We start from the raw sequence: 18907 nt of genomic DNA, 5'->3' as shown, positions 1-18907 counted from the left end.
GCTGCCCACCATTTGACGGGATTTTCTAAATGCAGGCTACCTTTCCCACGCGATGCACATACATAATTCACGTGATGCTCACGAATACAGCCTGGTGTCTTTTTCTTGGAAGGATTGGCCTCTGCAAAACAAAGCCCAGGCTGAAATTTTGTTTTATGCTGAAATGAACATCCTGTACATCATATTTTTCATGTGAAAGCACTTCCGCTTTCAGTGCCCATGTTTTGCCACTGTTAAGTTCGCTTTGGTAATGTGCTAGCTATTTTGCAATTGACTGTGGTGCACTTGTAGTTGGCATTGTCATCCATGTATCTGTGGGTGTGGAAGACAGGTGATGTGACTTTCCTACCTCATAGCTTAAGGGAGTAGTTCCTACGTGGGATTATTTTTGAGATGAAAGTTGTTTCGCTCGCTAGCACAAATTGGTACAAGAGTTGCAGAGTTACTTCCAGTTGCAGTGCGCACAAGTGTCGTCAGTCGTCTTGTTTTTGCTCATTAGCTGTAACTTGTGACGAGGCTAATTTAAGACTCGTAGTTACTTTATTAACAGCCAGTATAGCACAAGCCAGTGTGGTTACACTATGTGAAAGTAGTGCAGTGGTAAAATTAGTGCTGCAGTTGCCAAATTGCACCATTGCACTAGGCTTGTTACATTTCGCTAAAAATGGGAAGTACTTGTTGAATTTGCATTAGTTTCATGCCTTCCCACAATCAAAGGGAGTTGCCAGAGTTTCATCTTTGCGCATAGTGGCGAGGGCCACCGCCTCATGTGAAGGGCATGAATCATGTGAGTTCACTCTGTGTAACAACACCTGCAGAGTACGAAAGAACTCAGAGGAACATAGGATGGAAAAGAGGGAAATGCTGCACCTGTGCTCTGTCATCTCACTAAAATGAAGTGTTCTAGAAGTTGGGCCTAGCATCAGGGGGGCCAGTGGGAAAATTAATGTTGCTGATTTCATATAAGAATGGTTTGATGTTTTGGGTGCTTCGTTTGTTGCATTGTGATTTGCTCTGACCAGTATGTGCCCAGACTAGTCATTCACTGTTCTTACATGCAAACTGCATTGTGAGCTACCTGATTCTTTGGTGCAAGCTCCAGCTGCCACAATGCTTCACAGTTTTAATGGTGCAACAGCCATGGTGAGGTGGTGCCTGTGAAATTGTCCAGAAACCATGGCAGGCTGTAGTGGAAGTGAAAGGCACACTTCAACTTCCAAACCAGTTCTTGGTGCATGAAGACTGTGCTTGTCCAACTGTTCACCATTAGCATAGTACCTGTTTCCAGGTGCAAGTGGAGACTATTTTCACGGTATGTTTTAAGCAATTTGATACTTGATATTTTTAATGTAAAATTTGAACGCATCCTTTAATTAAATTCGAGGTAATTTGAATTGATTTTGATGTCTGGATTTGACCCAAGGGTCTTGTTTTTTTATGAAAGCCTAGTTTTTGTTTTCTGTTTTTTTCTTTCTTCCAACATGGAAGACAACTGACCACAGAGGATCGGGACTTAAATCTAGAGGCGTGCAGGTTTCGCATTCCGCCATCTTTGTGCCGTGAGATCCCATTGACGTTGGATGTGACTTGTCTTCATGGCTGGTTTCTTACAGGACGCCATTGAGGACAAGCTTGACGTGAAGCACTTCCCATACTTGAGTGGAGGACGTGTTCCCCCCACAGGCTATGGGAGGTCGGCGCCAACAAGGTGACCAGTCATCTAAAGTGCATAATTTGTGCAGCAGTAGCAGCAATGCCGCATAGCTTACAAAACTTGCACCAATTGCCACACACTATTTGGTTATACTGCCTGGCATAATTAACCAGGGCCGGTGCCGCCGCGGTGGCTCAGTGGCTATGGTGCTCGGCTGCTGGCCCGAAAGACGTGGGTTCGATCCCAGCCGCGGCGGCTGAATTACTTTGGAGGAGAAATTCGAGGCCCGTGTACTGTGCGATGTCAGTGCACGTTAAAGAACCCCAGGTGGTCGAAATTTCCGGAGCCCTCCACTACGGCGTCTCTCATAGCCTTAGTCGCTTTGGGACGTTAAACCCCATAAACCAACCAACCAATTAACCAGGGCCTGCATACAGCGGCTCTTGAAGCTTAAAGGGCAACTCCGGGGGTTTTTTGAACATTTTGAGTAGATAATCACGTCACATGCCTTACAGTTCCCCCTCACCGCCACAAGAAATACCATTTTGGTTTTTCAAAATTTTGGTTTTTCAAAATACCAAAAAGTTTTTAATGCAAAAAACCAGGAAACCGAAACCAAAACTGGGTTGCGATCAAACTAAGACGTCATGAGGCCAACCTATGACCTCGCAGACACTGCCATAAAACCTGTCTTGTGCACATTGATTGGCTAAACTGGCCACGTGACAGCTTGAATCAACATTTGTCTGAAATGACCAAAAACAAGCTTGATGTTTTGTCCTTCAGCAAACGCAGAGTGGATATCGACGAGCCTGCGAACTGTGACTTCACATAGGCAAGGTTGCCCGTAGAAGTAGCCCCTACTGTTGCAGTGCAAATTAAACGTCGCCTGGCTGTGAAATTTAGCACAACAGATCAGAAGACTGCAGAGAACGTACATACTGTGAAAGTTTGAGTAAAATCCATGGTGGTAGGAAAAGTGCCGGAGCTGCCCTTTAAGTAGAAATGGCATTGGCAGAAATGTACTGGGATGGTTTTTGTGGAGTGAAAATGGTACACCCTGTTGCTGTGGCATTCAGGTGATGATGGCTCAGCCTGAGCGTTATGCGTGAAGTAGTCGAATTTGTTACGCGATGGTGTTTTCTTTCCAATACTGAAAAACGTGCTTCCAGGCTTTTCCGAATTCAGCAGTGTGGTTTTGCACTTCATTCTCAATTTAAGAACTGCATCAGCCTTGTGTACAGTTGCGGCTATGATAATAGACACCTTTCGCATACCATGTTACTGTTACCGAAGTGCTGGGAGCCCGCCCACCGACAGTGAGCACGCGCTGATTGGTCCCGATGCTGCAGGCACATGCACAGCTGCCGGGTACCTGGCGCTGTCTGGCGCCGTCAAGGCAATTTGCGCATGCGCATTGGCTGCACGCGGGCTCCCGGTACTCCGGTACCGGTAACGCTAACACGGTATGCTAAAGGTGTCCATTGTTGATCACAATTCAGGAATGAAACCCCTCACAGGCCTTACCAAGGGAAAATTGGGTCTTGCTGAACTTTCACTACCGTGGAAAAAATGGCCATATTTTGTGGGTTTTCATTCAGTTTCCTTGGTCCAAGAACTGTGAGATTTAAAATTTAATGCAGTGCATCGAAGCGAAACCAGTTAAACACACTTTTTAATAATATGATCTTCATTAAAGTGTTTCATGTCTTATCAAATTTTATTTGCAAAATCAAGGTTTTTAGATTATATTTGAACAAAGCTTGCAAAGATGTGCTTGTATCCAAAAAGAAAAAAAATATATGAAGAAAATTTGGGATATACTAAATGTCTGCCTGTCCAATAGCAAATACTTCTAAAAAAATCAAACCTCTATCTCGTACAGTTTTCTGGCTAGAAAACATTCACTTTAGGCCCTTAGTTGGGCATGCCATTGGGCAAAACAGTCGGGCAAAACCTTCGCAGCATAGGTGGTATCAAATCCTGCCTAAATGATGTGGAAACACTGCAAAGGCGGCATAACGTTGGTTCCGTCAATGTCCTTTTCAAAATGGCCTTTGATTCTAGCTTAACGGGCCCAAATAAGAAGCTAACTGAGGTGCTACCAGCGATGCCCTGGGCTGGCTCCTCAGACCTTCTGAACTAAAGTCTGATGATGTGGCAGTATCCTCTGATTCACTGCTACCTAGATAAACGAAATCAACCATGGACGCAGCTGAATCACAAGATTTGCCGCATTTCAGGGCACTTACCACACTGGCGGAGACGGCCATTCTCAACTTTGTGCTCCACTGTTTTTACTAGTGGTTTTAAAATCGCTGCCACGTGGGGAAAAAATACAAACTATAAAGAAAGCTTAACTGTAGTTTACTAATTTTACGGCAGATGGTGCTGCATGTTCAAGGACAGGGCGGAAGTGTTTAAAATTGGCATTTGCATCCATCGTTCGTGGGCTAACATTGGTCATTTGGCACAGTACGGAAAGACTTCATACATTTGCTGCAAATTCCAGTGTGCTCTCAAAAAATTGCCAAAAATAAATCTGAGCACTTAAGTCTTGTGGTCTTGAGAGTTGCCATTGGGAATTATAAAAGAAAATTAGAAGATGCCAATCTATGAGTGTTGTTCGGAAAATCAAAAAATGGTTTCGACTCTAAAAACATGGAAACCTTCATGTGATAAAGTTGACTACTTGATGACAGTTCTGACTGGAAGTGATTTTCTCATATTGATTTAACTGGCTGCGCCAAATTTTTGTGACAACAGGCCGTTGCGTATTGCGTGCCACAACTTTGACTGAGCAGCGAACTTAAAGCACATATTGGTTTAGGCCGTCACGTTGGCTGTCTGAAATTGATATATATATACTAGGTGTTAAAATGTTTGTTTTACACATTTAAAGAAAAAAACGTAATGGCAAGTACAGAAATTTCATTTTTTTTGCTGCACTTTTGTCCAGTCAGGGATAAAAACTGAGGCAGTTGTCTCTGAGAGGTTACAATTAGCTAAAATGCAATAACAAACTTCTTCTTATCAACTGCAAGCCTGTAGTACAGATGTTAGCCGCTAAATATTTGTCAAAAAGGCTTTTTGTTTGTTGCGGCAAGCATATGCTTTCAAATGCAAATCATTTGGCTGTCAGTCTACTCACTGGTGCTGTCCGCAGTAATGCTGGGGCGTGCAGCACATTGACATGATAGCGACGTGCCACAGCCCCATTGTAAAATGCACTGACAAGATGCTAATGTCCGCACATAATTTTATATTACGCTGGGTGCTGTTATGGCTTATCAGCTGGGGAGATGGAAAAAAACTGAATAGAGTGAATGTGACTGTCCTATAAGGGCTGGATGAAAAACCTAGAACGTATCTTTGCTGTGGTTGTTCAGCAGTGGTGAAACTTTTCAATGCTTTTCACGTTTTCTCGCAACCTCAGAGAACTTTTCCTTTCCGTGCTGAAGCTTTGCATCCACTGTGGAAAAAATAAAAAAGTCCCTCTCAGGGTCATAGCAGAAATGTTCTTCTTTCAAGCTTTTTCTTGGACAGAAATAAATGCAGTACTATTGTGAAACATCAGCATACTTAGGCAGATGCAGCAGGTGTAAAAGCAGCAGCCACCAGTTTCTTGCAGGAGAGATGGCTTTCTTTCTCCATGATTTGAAACTTGGTTCTTACTATCCTAAAGTTTTCCATTCTGACTGATGTTCATGACTGCTGTCTGCACACAGAGCCACTAGAGTATGAAACTCAGCTGATATTACGAGGAAAACCTGCTCTTCTAAAAAGAATCGTGCGAATATTTGAAGTTTTCGAATAACAGCTTGAATATTCTGCAATTCATCTGGTGAACAAATTGAGCAATTTTATTCCTTAATTATTCATTCCATCTGTGCACAAATATAATTTAACTTTCTAACCTTTGGAGGCACATAAAGTTTTTGCAATGAGAAAGCTCTACACTATTTCAAGAAACCCCAAGAAGTGCCATTTTTGTAAGCAGGTTGAATCTGAATGTTAACCATGCTTTGCAGTGGCTGCTTTAAACTTATGCTTTGAATGAAGAGCATGAAATTCAGAATTTCCCTCATATGAGCACCTTCTCCAGTTATCTCATGGGTAGTAATGCGCGTTCACTGGCTGTTGCTGTGCTGTGCCAACAGGGACTTGCTTCTCCTCAACAGTGACCAATTGGTGTAGCCAACTGGAGCACTGTCAACTTACGCAAGCAGCCACAGTCTCAAGTGCCTTCAGTATTCCATAATTTTGTTTAATGTGTGGTAAAAAGATTAAATTACAACCATTCACAAGGTTATAAAGCAGCACAGAGTGCCATCTGCTTTCACCTGTGCCATGTTTATGCTCAGATCACTCACTGTTACGATGTTTACTCATACGCTGAAGTTTTCTTTCCTAGTTAGCAAGCAAATTTTGAGGGTGGCTCAGCACGCCTTTCACACCCGTGCGCCAAACATTATCATCATTGTGGTTGTGCCTCATGTGCACAGTAGTATACTACTGTAAATCTGTTTGGAAAATTGACAATTGGCTATGCTCTTTTCTCTTTCTTGCTGACTTGTGGGTTGAGAAAACTGAACTTCGCTGAAGTAAAACTTTTAATCCTCTTCTGTAGTGGTCCACGATGTGTACGTTGATGGTGAACAGACGTGTGTGTGTGTTTACAGTCAGCGCTATGGCCACTGGCACAAGGACAAGAACACACCCAATGTCAAGAATGTGCCTCGCCTGATCGTCTTTGTCATTGGTGGCATGACGTACTCAGAGATGCGCTGTGCATACGAAGTCACCAAGGAAGTGAAGAACTGGGAGGTTATCATTGGTAAGCTCCATTATCTTGAAGCTTTTTTGTGTGCAGATGTCTTGCTTGCTGGGTGGTTTCCCTTCTTTCTTTGCGTCAGTAAAGCTTCCATTTATATTGAGCCTTTTATCGGCCATGGTGGCTCATCGGTTATGACATTCTGGTAATGACCACAAGGTCACAGTTTGACCATGGCCACAGCAGTTGCGTTTCAATGGAGGCAAAGCACAAAAATGTTTGTCTCTTCAGAATTCAGTCATGTTAACTATGTAAGTAAAACAGTGCTAGACACAGGACGAAGGAAGAACAACACAGCACAAGGCGCTGTGTTGTTCTTCCTTCGTCCTGTGTCTAGCGCTGTTTTACTTACATATGATGTACCAACTTGCCCAAGCCTCCGCCTTAATATGTTAACTAGCCTGAAGTGGTTAAAATTTAACTAAAGTAAGGTGCTCCCTTAACTTTGGCATGTAAAAATCAACTGTTATGTGTAAGCATTTTGTGTGGCTAACATATCAAACCAGGCTCTTGATATTAAATAGCATTCATTGTCTGCTATGTCACTAGTTGTTTTGATCTCTGCCTGAATTGTGTTGTGTTTTTTTGTGCTGTACAATTTCCAGACTGCAGCACCCGAACATAAGAACGCGTTGCGTGAGGCACATTTAGGAACCAGTGCCTAGTAGGTTACTGTGGTTTAAGTTATGCCAAGAGTCCATAACCATGTGCCATAATCAACATACAGGATCTTTGTGCTTCTATTATTAAGATGCAGGGACCTCACTTTAGCAGTGAAGTGGTAAGACACAGTGGCCACTGATGAACCTCCACTGTAGCAGCATGCTTGCGAGGCCCCAAATAAATAGTGTCGACAATATTCTGTGAACAGCATATTGTCATCCAGCCATTAGAAAAGAAATGAATACAGTGTATTGTTTGCGATATTCATGAAAAGCTGAGCAGCCGCCGCAGTGGCTCAGTGGTTATGGTGCTCGGCTGCTGACCCGAAAGACGCAGGTTCTATCCCGGTTGGGCGGTTGAATTTCTTTGGAGGAGAAATTCTAGAGGCCCGGGTACTGTGCGATGTCAGTGCACGTTAAAGAACCCCAGGTGGTCGAAATTTCCGGAGCCCTTCACTACGGCGTCTCTCATAGCCTTAGTCGCTTTGGGATGTTAAACCCCATAAACCAAACCAAACCGAAAAGCTGAGCAGCTATCAGGAAGTTTGAAATACTGAAAAGATTATCAGAAGGGACCAACAGCAAGTTTGATCTCAAGGAGACAGAGAATTAAAATGAGAATTTGTAAAGGTTAAAAAATCACCCTGCATAGTAGCACAATGATTGCAAAATGAGCTAAACATACTTTTCGTTGTGAAATGAATGACGAGGAAGTTTTCTTTTTTTAAGTCAACTGATCAATCATACATGACATGCAGCAGTGCACACACTTGGTGGTCGTCTTTCTCAGGCCTGCCCTTGGCATTGCAATTTCATCATTAACTTTACAACCACTTTCGCTGGCACACAGTGTAAGCTGGAGCAGGTGCTTGAAGGAGTTTTTCTTTCTTACCTCAATTGTATTCTCAGCTGTAAGAGAATACCTAAATTGCTAAGGTAGTGTCCGTGATATTATATCTTAAGCATGCTATTGTGTTCTCATAGTAAGAAGGTGCAATGTCAGCCCTGGAGCTGTCAACATAAAGCGAGAGTCGTATGTAAGCGAAAAAGAGAGCGACGCGAAGAGGTGGCGCGACAAAAGCGATCATGGTTCGCTCTGTCGCGTACTGGGGAAGACGCATGCACGCGCCAGCGCGAAACCGACGGCAACGCGAAACGGCAACAGCGCTCAGTGTTGCTGGCATAGCACACCGCAAAGGTATTCGCAAATGCAACAACAGTTAAAAAAATTGCAAGAATTTAAACCGGCCGCCGTTACACCCGCCACAAGATAAAAGCCTGTACCGTATTTCTGTGAAATAGTATAATTCTAGTTCTGCATGCATGCTTTCCTTGTCAGGCAAATCTGCTATGCGGCAGCGCGCATTTTCTAGCGAACGATAACGATTGCTCGACGACAGCTAAGACCACATGCATGAAACATAAATGAGCGCTTTCACTTCATAAATATCCAGTCTGCATACGGAAACAGTTAGCAGTCAATGAAACCAACTCAATGAAATTGTTTACAGAACTGCTCATGTGCACCGACGGCTTCTGCAACTCTGGGCCAAGCTGCATTAGAATGGCCGCGATGTTTATAGTACCTGTGCTGCAGGTCCCAAAGGACCTGCTCGCATTCGACGGCGTCAATAAGGCGCTCGTTGAAGTTTTGGTTGGCCATCGTTTTGTAGGAAGCGCGAATATGCGGCGATCGCAATGCAACGCTTCAAAACAAAAAAAAAGCACGCGAAATGACCGGCAGTGACGTACACTGAGCGTTCATGCTATTGGCTGATCGCGCATGCACTTCCGGGCGAACGAGCGAAATTCTCTATTTCAGCAGATCCGAGCGACGAGCCAAGCGACGCATACATTTCTGTTTGCGCGAAGTCTTCGCGCGACATGTGTCGCCGTCGCGTTCGCGCGAGTTTTCGCGTACATGCGACTCAGCCTTAATTGACCAGCATGAGTTAATGGCAGTGAACGCATTACAGTTGTGTACTGATAAGCTGCTAGAGTGCAAAAAGCACGCAAACTAAAGCATTGTTCTGTTCTGCTTGAATAAGCTGCTATGCTATTGGATTTCATTTGTGTCACTGCATCTACTTTTGCGAGAAGGTGGGTGTGTGTGGCCATGCCAAAAACCATACTAATGGCACTGTTAGGTGGGTTAATCAATTATTAAATGACTTGGTGCAGGTTAGGCAGTTAGGCTTGTGCATATATGTTATATGTACACACAAGCCCGACTGTTAGTCCATTTTGGCTGCAAAATGATAGCATGCCCTTTAAAATGTTCTGCAACACTGTTATGCTATGGTTGCAAGCCGCTGTTCAAATCACTAAAGCAATAGCCTGTGCTTGAAATGCCAAGGTAGCGTGGATAAAAGCATTTCACTGAACTGAAAGCAGTGATACACAGGGTTGGGCTTTATCTGTTGGGTAGGGGGCAAAAATTAAATTTTAAGCAACTGTGAAGAACTAATACCCCTGTCACACAGCATTCCTTGAAGGCCTTTCCAGCAAAGGCACCTCTTTCCAACAAAGGATCGAAAGCTCAAAAGGAGCAGGGACGCAGCTACACGGTGCAGCCAAAAGGTGAAGCAGTCGTTAAGGCTTAGAACCCACTGCTGTGCATAAGGTGGCTGTAGTGAACGTTTTGAAATTGTGTGGTATTCTATTCATTCGTTGAGCTCAATTTTTTATTCTTATTGCTTCCTTAATAGAACTACAACAGCTGCTCTCTATTGCCTTGGCCGGGACACTTGGTGTTGCAACAATTTTGCTGTCTTGAAATCTGGGCATAAAATATTAAACACTCGTCCAAAAACAAAACCAGACAAACCTTTCATATTTTTTTGAAGATGTTTTCAGGCATTGTTAGCTGCATATATTTTTCTTTGCTTATACTTTTTGATGGCCTTGCGATCGCAGGGTCTTCCTTTGGGCTCCAAAGGCACCTTCGCCTGCAAGGCCCTTAGCTGCAAGGGTGCAAAATTTGTGTAGTGTAGCAGCACTCCTGGATTCTCGAAGGTCTTTGCAGTGTCCATGTGACAGAGGTCCAAGATTGCCTAGCTAAGGCTGCCGACAAGGTTACCACACTAGCTTTTTGTTTTTTCAGAACAGCATTTGAACTCCGCACTTGACGTTTTTTCTGTTCCTACAGGCTCGGACCACATTCTTACACCTGAGGGCTTTCTCAGTGACCTTCGAGATCTGAGCACTTGAGCCAACTGCTCTGCACCAAAGAGAAGGAAGACATTCCTGTTGAGTGGGCCCAGGGAGCTTTCTTCCCTTCCACAACCCCCAGCTGCCGAAGCTCTCCAGGAGCCGTAATTTAGCATAAGTTGGTCTGTGTGTGTGTATATCTTTGAAAACTAGAGAGCAACATGCATTGTTGATGTCGCTTCTGCACATCGGCCAGTGCCGCAGACTTCAACCTGCATGCATTGTTGCATAAAAAAGCTACTATACCTGCAGTCTTTCCCACCCCCTCCACTTTTATGCACATGGGGTTGTGGCAGTGTTGTTCAGGCAATCTTAGACCTAGGCGAAAAGGCGTTACGTGCATACGAGTGTCCAGCATCTAATTCCCTAGTGGCAGGTAGTAGGTCTTCCTGCACTTTGCGGGTGTACGTGGAGATGCACCGGTGAAGGCAGTCAAGCAAGTCACTACTAGACTTCTGTGCGTGCAGTGTGCACACACTTCTGTGCCATGCTCACATGGCAATGCTTATGGCGTGGTTTTTCCAACCTTCAATACATGTGCCGCCAAACTCGTACTGATATTCAGTTGTAGTTGGCGCATGCAATACTTCAGACAAAATGTACAGGCTCTTGCGACTTGTCGCTTTTTATGTGCAATGGTCAAAGCCGCATTAGCTGTTGGGAAAGTTCCAAATGCAGCCAGCGACAGATGAAATATCAAGCATTTGCCCATACCTGCGCACATGTTGTGGCTAGGGTGGTGGCAGGAACATTGCACTGTATACTTATGCTATTTATTGTATGGCAGTGATGGAGCCAAAGCTTGTCACAGGCGACGTAAGCATTGCCATGCGGAGCGGACACGTTGTGCACACCATGCTGAAGCTCACTAAGTCACATGCTGCATCCTGCTGTTATCTACACATCTAATGGAAGTTTTGCGTTTCCTATAATGTTACAAACTGTGCTGTTGGCAGTATTGCATGTCCTTATCTCTCTGGGACCCGTGTTCTCATGGTTGTCCAATATGGAACAAGCAAAAAAACTTTCAATGCAATAAATCTGCTTTGAAGCATGTTTTATTGGTCTGGCGTGCTCATTCAGTCGGCCTTCTTCGTGGGACGCGCGCTCTTCTTTTTAGGCACAATGGCCTTCTGACTCCTCAGGATGGCACTTGCACGACGCATGCACAGCTGCAGAGATGAGAAGATCAACATTATCAAATGATACAGTAAACATCTGAACAAAACCACCAATGCACTTTGCTGCACCTGGTCTCTACACGATAGATTCCAATTCGGCAGGCAGCTCTGGCAACACTGTTTTCAACCAGCTGGCAGGGTACTAACAAAGCAAGTGCCTGCAGTTGTGCACATTAATCTGATTGTGAACACAGTGGCCCCGCAGCAAGCCTGCCATGTTTGCCTGCGCAGATCACATGAACAATAATCTCTACACAATAAAGTAGGAAGTGATGGGTACAATAGGAAAATTTTAGGCTTCTGATTTCTTTGTTTCAAGCTGGATCAAAGAAGCCATGGCACTGGTAGTGCTGATCGGGAGCAGAACTCAAGTTCCTGGTTGTTATGGTATATAGAGTAATGTTCCAAAATGGCACATGGACTGAGGGACATACTATACTGGTGGAGGGCTCCGATTAATTTGCCCACCCGGCATTCTTCAACATGCACTGGCATTGCAGTTACTGGCACCCTGCATTTTATAGCAGTGACTGAACCCACATCATGGGCTCAGCAGCAAAGCACTGGGCCACCACAGCGAGTGCACAGGGTCAGTAGCCAGAGTTAAACCTCATTAGCTTTCATTATACCTGCAATTACACATACCAATGTTGCACATAGCAACTGAGTCTAGGCCTTGAAGCCCTAAGGAAACACTGCAAAAGAGTCTTGCCTATAGGTTCAATTAACTTGCACAAGCAGACTTAAAGTAACATTACTGCTGATCTAACGTGTTGCAAGAGCCCATCTATAATTATGAATGAGCAACCCTTTTCTAGGACTCTAGTAACACTGGTTCTTCCTTGTAGCACAGTCAATTACGTCATAAAAGCAACAGCAGCAGCAGCAACCCATACAAAGGGGTGCTCCTGCTCGATCATAATTTGTAGCCTCTATTTCTACAAGCTAAGCAACAGAAAACTGCCATGGTGGCTACAGTGTTCTGCTGGGCACGACTTTACAGGTTCATAATTTGAATGGGGCAAAATGCAAAGATGTCGGTGAACAAGACTCTGGCACATACTAATAAGAAACATGGGGGGCCAGGATTAAGTAGGCCACTTTTCTAACTCATTAAAAACAACTATCAACTGCAAATGTCATAAGGTTACATAAGCAATCTGCCAGATGACTTCAGTACTTGCTCCTGGCTTAGCTTGCACTAGCCACAGCCTAGGAACTAGCCAGCAGCTTTAACTGCCACTTTGCTGTACAGGATCACTATTGAGGCTCTCACACTTGGTCAAGACCTGGAGTAAACTCCCAAGTAGATATATTCAATGACATGTGGCCTAATAACGCCATACTAGGTTTTCAGTGATACGTGATAGTTTTTCAACTGTTACGTTTCATCACTGCAACTACCCACACAACACCAGCAGCATAAATCAAATGACACCAATTGGATGATAGTGCCATACTACCACTCGAATGCTGTGCTGCAAATATGCTTGAAATGGTACCTTTTTTGAAGGAGGTTGGTGTGAACAATACAATTCACAATTTGACATAGGAGGCAATGACCGCAAGCGCTACTAATAACCATTAAAATTTTGCCTGAAGAATTCACGCATACTCTAGTTGCAAGGCATGCGATAATGTAATAGATGTAGTAAATGTAATAGAAGTTAAATAACAGAACTGCTGAACAAAAACATGAGAGGACACTGATTTCTAAAACTTTGGTGGAGTGCCAAGTTATTGCAATGTTGTGGTAAGGGCGTGGTGAATCGCATGGTCCGCGTGTTGACCACAGCTATGGAACTGCCACTGACCTGTCGCAGTAGCCAGAACATGACACCTTTTCATGGCATTTATGCATGGTTTCGAGTATCCTTACATGCAATGCTTAACCAAGCAATTACCCAAAGCGGATGATGGTGGAACAGTGCTATGCTGGCAGATGTTTCGTGATAAGGCAGAGCCTTCCAGTGTCCAGAGACATGCAAGGTAGCAGAGCAATCCCTCAAAATGCACAACTACATGACTCAACAGCACACCGTCTCAACACGCGCATGGCTTTTGCCCTTTGTTATTCCTCTCCTTTGAGTGTTACTCCTACTCGACAGCCCGTTAACTGTGGCATGCATGTTTGTATTATTTATTCGATTACCCTAGAGGCACAATAAAGATTTAGAACACAGAAAGCACACAAAGAACACACAAAAATTCAATGATTCATACATAAAATAAAGGCATCATTACAGGCAGTCATGTGCTGCTCCTGCAACATTCACAGCCCCAGGAAGCACTTAGGCTAATAAAAAATGTGACGCGTCAATGATAGAACCTCGCTTTCGGGGAGCACATTCCAGTAACAGATGGCGAGAAGAATCCCTAGAATACAGACCTTTTTCAGCTAAAACCAAATTTCAAAAACTGAACTCTGTACTTTTAGCGGTTTTGTTCAGTTTAAATTGAAAACTCAGCCCCTAATCATAATATCGTTTGACACAGCAAAAATTTGTGCAATATAAAATTTTGACATGAATGGACGCAAGAGCACCGCAATTTAGCTAGTGAAGGGACAGCAACTGAGGCTCTGAAGTTATAAGGTGCTCGCAGCTATTTGGAAGCCATGAAAAACAGTGCCACACCCCAGTTACATTCGCCTCCCTGCACAGCACCACTAACACACAGCGGTGGTAGACTGAACGCCAGCTGGAGTGGCTTCCCAGCATTACAACAGCGTAGCATGGAACCATGCCACAGAATGGTTACTGCAAAGAGGAGCCATTTACACCACTGCTTGGTTAGTGACACAGAGGCACAACTGCTTGCCACACTACCACCAGGCACTTGTGTAGTGCAGCAAAGCCTGCCAGCTGCAATCAGAGCATACACCGCTTAGCGATGGGGATTCGGTACACAAGATAATACCATAATTGCATGCACCTGTTAGGATTTTAGAAGAGTTCAACACAGCCTATAATTCCTAATATTCATGTCAGACATGTCAAGATTTGACTGTACAAGCACTGAAGAAAAAAAAAAAGCACTTACAATGCCCAGTCTTACTGAACAGTTTCTCCTCCTGCCTGCACCATTCCAAAAGCTTTCCCTCGCCCACTGACGTCCAACACTACCTCTTGTCATTTCCACTGCCTCTCTCTGTTTTACTCTATATTAGTCAAGCCTCTTGCAAGCAGAATTGGAATTTAGGTGAGCAGAAAGATTTTACTGCGGCAAAAGTAAACGAGAACATTTCGTTACCAGCTTCTAGCTCAAGTCTGCAAACATCCACAAGCAGCATGAAAACATGTCCACATATCTGTCTGCAGCACTCGAGAGACTTGTTCCGTTCGATGATAACACATACTATTTTAGGACTGTGGGGACGCCTTCGTCCCCTGCGTTCACTTTCCCGCATTGCACACCCCACTGTTGTTAGCTCCTCCGAAACGCGCTCTTCTGTTTTGGTTACTTTAACTAACAGGGGAGGGCGCTCGCGTCGTAGCGACACCAGCGCCACGGATGGCGTTTGCTGCGCGCGCGCGGGGGATAGCGGGCTCTCTTCTCTCTGGGATGGGGAAGCGAGTAGACGTTTCGCTCGCAGCTTCGCTCTTCGTCGACGGGCGCCTCTCGGTCGGAACTTACTCCCGCCGAGCCCGTCCCGCTCGACCTCGGAGTTCCCTTTGCCCTACCGTGGGCGGACGTTCGCTCGTAGCCGTGCTGGTGAGTCGGACATCCTAGATTCCTCAGTGTATTTTGTTGCTAGCTGGCGTTATTGTTGCTATAGCAATAAATGCCTTGTTTGTGTCAGCCAGTGTGTCGTTCCTTTGTTCCCGTAGAGCACGGCCCGCCGTGGTCGGCGTGCGCTCAGTAGCGTACGCGACCACGGGGTGGGGTCCGCGCGGTTTTGAACTGTGTCAGCCGCGCTTAAACGGGGAATACCCCACAGGACAAACCCCCACAGGACATAAAACCCCACAGGACATAAAAGCATTTATTTCTTGAGTGTGCAAATTAACTAACAGCCAGTCACCAGTCGCTGTGCATTCCGTTTGCAGCTGAAAACATCATTTCTTGTGATGTGTTAAGCAGTGATGCACAATGCCTGCTGCATCACAACACAGCAGGGATTGTGCATCACCGTTTTCCCCCTAGAATTAACAAGCTGCAGTTCTCTTTTTAAGCTGGCTGCACGTACTCAAAGGGAAAGTGCATCTTGAGCATGAGCATAGAAAAAATGCATAAAATTACAGCTTAAGAATAGTACTGTGATGCCTACAATCGCAAACTCATGGCAACTCAGAACTACAACTGCTGACAAGGCTGCACAGGCACTACAAAGTTTGAATTAAGCTGGTCTGTTGAACACAGCATGCTCAAGACAGTAATCAAACAGGTTCTGCACTAAATATTAAAGAACTATCTTGAACCTTGGGAAAAAAGAACACCTTGGCGCAAATAATTTCACATACACAAAAGAGACTAGGAGACAACAGAGTCGCCTGTCCGTTGTCTCCTCCTCTTATATGTATGTGAAATTATTTACGCCAAGGTGGTTTCATTACAAGTTTCAAGATGCTAAACCAACTAGACTGGCAACATGCCTTACTGATCAAATTGTGCAATAGAAAATGTATTGAATAATTCAGTCCACACAAAGCTGCTAAGTGTACAAACTGGCCAGTATCAGTACAGTGCAGAATGAAATAAGGAGATGGTTGATCCAACACCAAAGAGGTTCACTCAAACATAATACAGCTTCACCAATAAAGCACAAATGCATTCTGCAAAAATGCTATTAGTAAAACTGGCGCTAGCCAAGCGCTTATCTCACTTGTCCTATTTTAATGAAGCCACTTCTACCATCAATATTTGAACCCACATTGATTACTTCATATAATATTTATCAACAGGTCTGACATGAACGGCTGTTCTGCATTAGGGTACAAAAGCGCACACAATGCCAGTGGCACAGATGAGGGCAAATTACATTAACAATAATAGTCTGCACCTCCACGTTGCTGCGTCCATTTTACCTGGGCCCTTGGTCCCCCAAAACAAACCCATTGAGATGATCTCAGTGTGCATGTTATCAAGCATGCACACTGTTCACCAGTGGATGAAGAAAAATAATCCTAGGACCACTGCACAATATCCCACACCACTACAGCAGCAGCCATATCAAGGTGTGAAGTTTCATACTTAATAGTGTAGCTTGATCAGGTAACTATATGCCGTGAGAACTGTATGCACTACATTGCTCATGAAGCTTCTTCCCAGATGTGAAACGTGACCGTGCGAGGAAGCTGTTAATGAACACAAGTTATGCGTCAACCTCATGATTTCAACCACGTTGCAACTTTCATGTACACCAAGCCATTTTCACAGCAGCCAGGAAATAGCCCCACAGCTGAAAGAGCAATGGATCACAACGATGTGCGTCACTTGTGACCACTTCCTCGCGAGTGACGACCCACTGTAGGCCTACAATAAAGCAAACCATTCTATAGCGCTTCGAAGCAAACTTTGCTTCATACATGGGGCGAAAGGTTGTTTTTTTTTTTTTTTTCTCTCTCCTTCGAAGGAATGCACTCAACATGGAGGCGCGGCGCTGCTACTTACCGTCTGCAGGTCCTTCCTGTAGTATTTGTGCCCCTTCACCCACTTCTTAATCGACGACATTGTGCGACGGGCTCCCTTCTTGAGGGACACTCGGTCAAGCAGCTTTGCCGGCTTCTTGCGGTCTAAATGACAAAAAAAGAACGCTCGTTCATTCATGAGCGCCACGTGCATTTAAACATACGTCAAGTTGGACGACACCGTGCGCGTCTACTCACTAGCTTGCTTCTTGTAGACCAACGTGACGCCCTTGCCGCTGCTGTGAGGCTCGATTGTGAGTGCCTTGTCCCTAACGGTGCCGCTGTAACGCTTGGCGTGAGTTCCCTTAGGGTTCAGGGGGTCCTGCGATAAGTGAACCCTTTATGTGACAGCGCCAGCAGTATTGGAGACCAGTCATGGCAGTCACCATTAAGGCAGCGAAACTTACAATGCTAAACCATGTCTTAATCATCCGCTTCTTGACCAGGAAGCTGGACCGGTCTTTCACGATCATCCACTGAAGTTCGGCCGACATGGTTACTGCAAGACACGATAGAAAATGTTAAGCCTACCAACTTGACGACTACAGTTGAACAACCGATAAGCACAAAACAAATGGAAAGAACAATCTAGCCTCACGCTTAACTACATTACTGACCTACAAGCACAGCTACAATGACTAAAGCAATACTATTTTTGAACAAGATCTGGAGAAGAGCTAACACGTGTACTCACCCCAAGTTCTCGAACAGAAAGAAATGACCCGGGTGGTGGCGCCCTAGCTAGCGGCAACCTTGATGCGCTTGTCAGCTCGGCTGCTGCGATTTGTAAGAGACGTGAGCTAAGTGCGCCAGCCGGCTGCTTGGGCGAGTGCCGCATATTTTTTAGTACTTATAGTTGCACCATGGTGTAAGATGCACAGATGTTTTAACAACAAAGCCAAACCATGCATTGACCCATTTGCCAAACAATGGAGAGGACGTGGCCAACGGCAGCACTGGATAGCGCTGGCAGCACCCGCTTAGATGACCAAACGCGCCAAATTCAAACGGTTATACCACTTTTACACAACTCGGGTATAATTAGATGATAAACTAAAATAGCTTGTTTACTTCTTCCTGCCGTTACACACTGGAATTGCTTGCCTCGATGACGAATGCTGGTTTTCGCGCGATTACCAAGCTGCATACTGGTACAGACATCGATACAAGCGTTTTCACGTGTTGAAAGTTCGCTTCCTTTGCAGTTTCTTCGCTTTGTTAACTTTCTCACTATCAATCAAGACATTCATCCGTGTCACAAAACATTTGTAGCACCCATTGCATCAGTAATGCTCCTTTTGCTGGAATAAACCTTTAAATATTGTCACGACGATCGATATATTTCATCCATCGAACGCTCCGCTTTTTGGCAGACTGCTGCTATGAAGGATATCTGGAGATTTGTTGGCCTTTGTTCGTAATTCCGGTGTTTCACTAAACACTGCGCCGACCTAGACCATCCACTAACAGAACTCCTATGAAGGAAGGAAAGAACTCTCCTTCCTCCATGCAGAACTCCATAGGAAAGACGATCAATTTTAATTCACTCGATCGGCGCTTGCCTCGGCGTAATTTCTGTCGCTCCATCACATATTGGCTGACCATGCCGCCTATTTTAGCCCATTTTCACACGTCAGCTTCTCCTCAAATTCGCACCAACGCCAGCGGACGCAGGACAGGCGCTGTGCCAGGCGCACGCCTTTCCAGCGAAATTACTGCATCAGCACGAGTGTTTG

At 44.7% G+C, this 18907-nt stretch overlaps 2 protein-coding genes across 3 annotated transcripts in view; one reads left to right on the top strand and one right to left on the bottom strand.

Moving 5' to 3' along the window:
* Positions 1-11416, top strand: part of Rop (Syntaxin-binding protein Rop) — a 42505-nt gene extending 31089 nt beyond the window's left edge. For both annotated transcript variants that reach the window (XM_089582486.1, XM_089582485.1), the window contains 3 exons: positions 1614-1708; positions 6337-6491; positions 10299-11416. In XM_089582486.1, coding sequence (XP_089438612.1) covers positions 1614-1708; positions 6337-6491; positions 10299-10360 — 312 coding nt within the window. In that variant the 3' untranslated portion in view covers positions 10361-11416. The remainder of the gene's footprint in view (positions 1-1613; positions 1709-6336; positions 6492-10298) is intronic.
* On the bottom strand, positions 11401-17735 carry RpL28 (ribosomal protein L28). The gene is made up of 4 exons (XM_089582487.1): positions 17579-17735; positions 17370-17493; positions 17155-17276; positions 11401-11532 (listed from the first exon to the last, which is right to left on the bottom strand). The coding sequence occupies exons 1-4, from the start codon at positions 17663-17665 to the stop codon at positions 11440-11442; spliced, it is 426 nt and encodes a 141-aa protein (XP_089438613.1). The 5' UTR covers positions 17666-17735; the 3' UTR covers positions 11401-11439.
* Between the last annotated feature and the right edge of the window lie 1172 nt (positions 17736-18907).

Source organism: Amblyomma mixtum, chromosome 3 (assembly GCF_055824585.1).
Source record: "Amblyomma mixtum isolate Tamu chromosome 3, ASM5582458v1, whole genome shotgun sequence".
NCBI lineage: Eukaryota > Metazoa > Arthropoda > Arachnida > Ixodida > Ixodidae > Amblyomma > Amblyomma mixtum.
The sequence above is the reverse complement of the archived record's forward strand: the minus strand, read 5'-3'. Positions and strand labels throughout refer to the sequence as shown.

What these genes read in the sequence shown, in the direction of transcription:
- RpL28 (XM_089582487.1), bottom strand. Translation starts at nt 17,665, where the DNA reads ATGTCGGCCGAACTTCAGTGGATGATCGTGAAAGACCGGTCCAGCTTC. An exon ending in GGTCTACAAGAAGCAAGCTA is followed by an intron (nt 17,277 to 17,369) that starts GTGAGTAGACGC and finishes TTTGTCATTTAG; the next exon opens with ACCGCAAGAAGCCGGCAAAG. An exon ending in ACAGGAAGGACCTGCAGACG is followed by an intron (nt 11,533 to 17,154) that starts GTAAGTAGCAGC and finishes TCATCTCTGCAG; the next exon opens with CTGTGCATGCGTCGTGCAAG.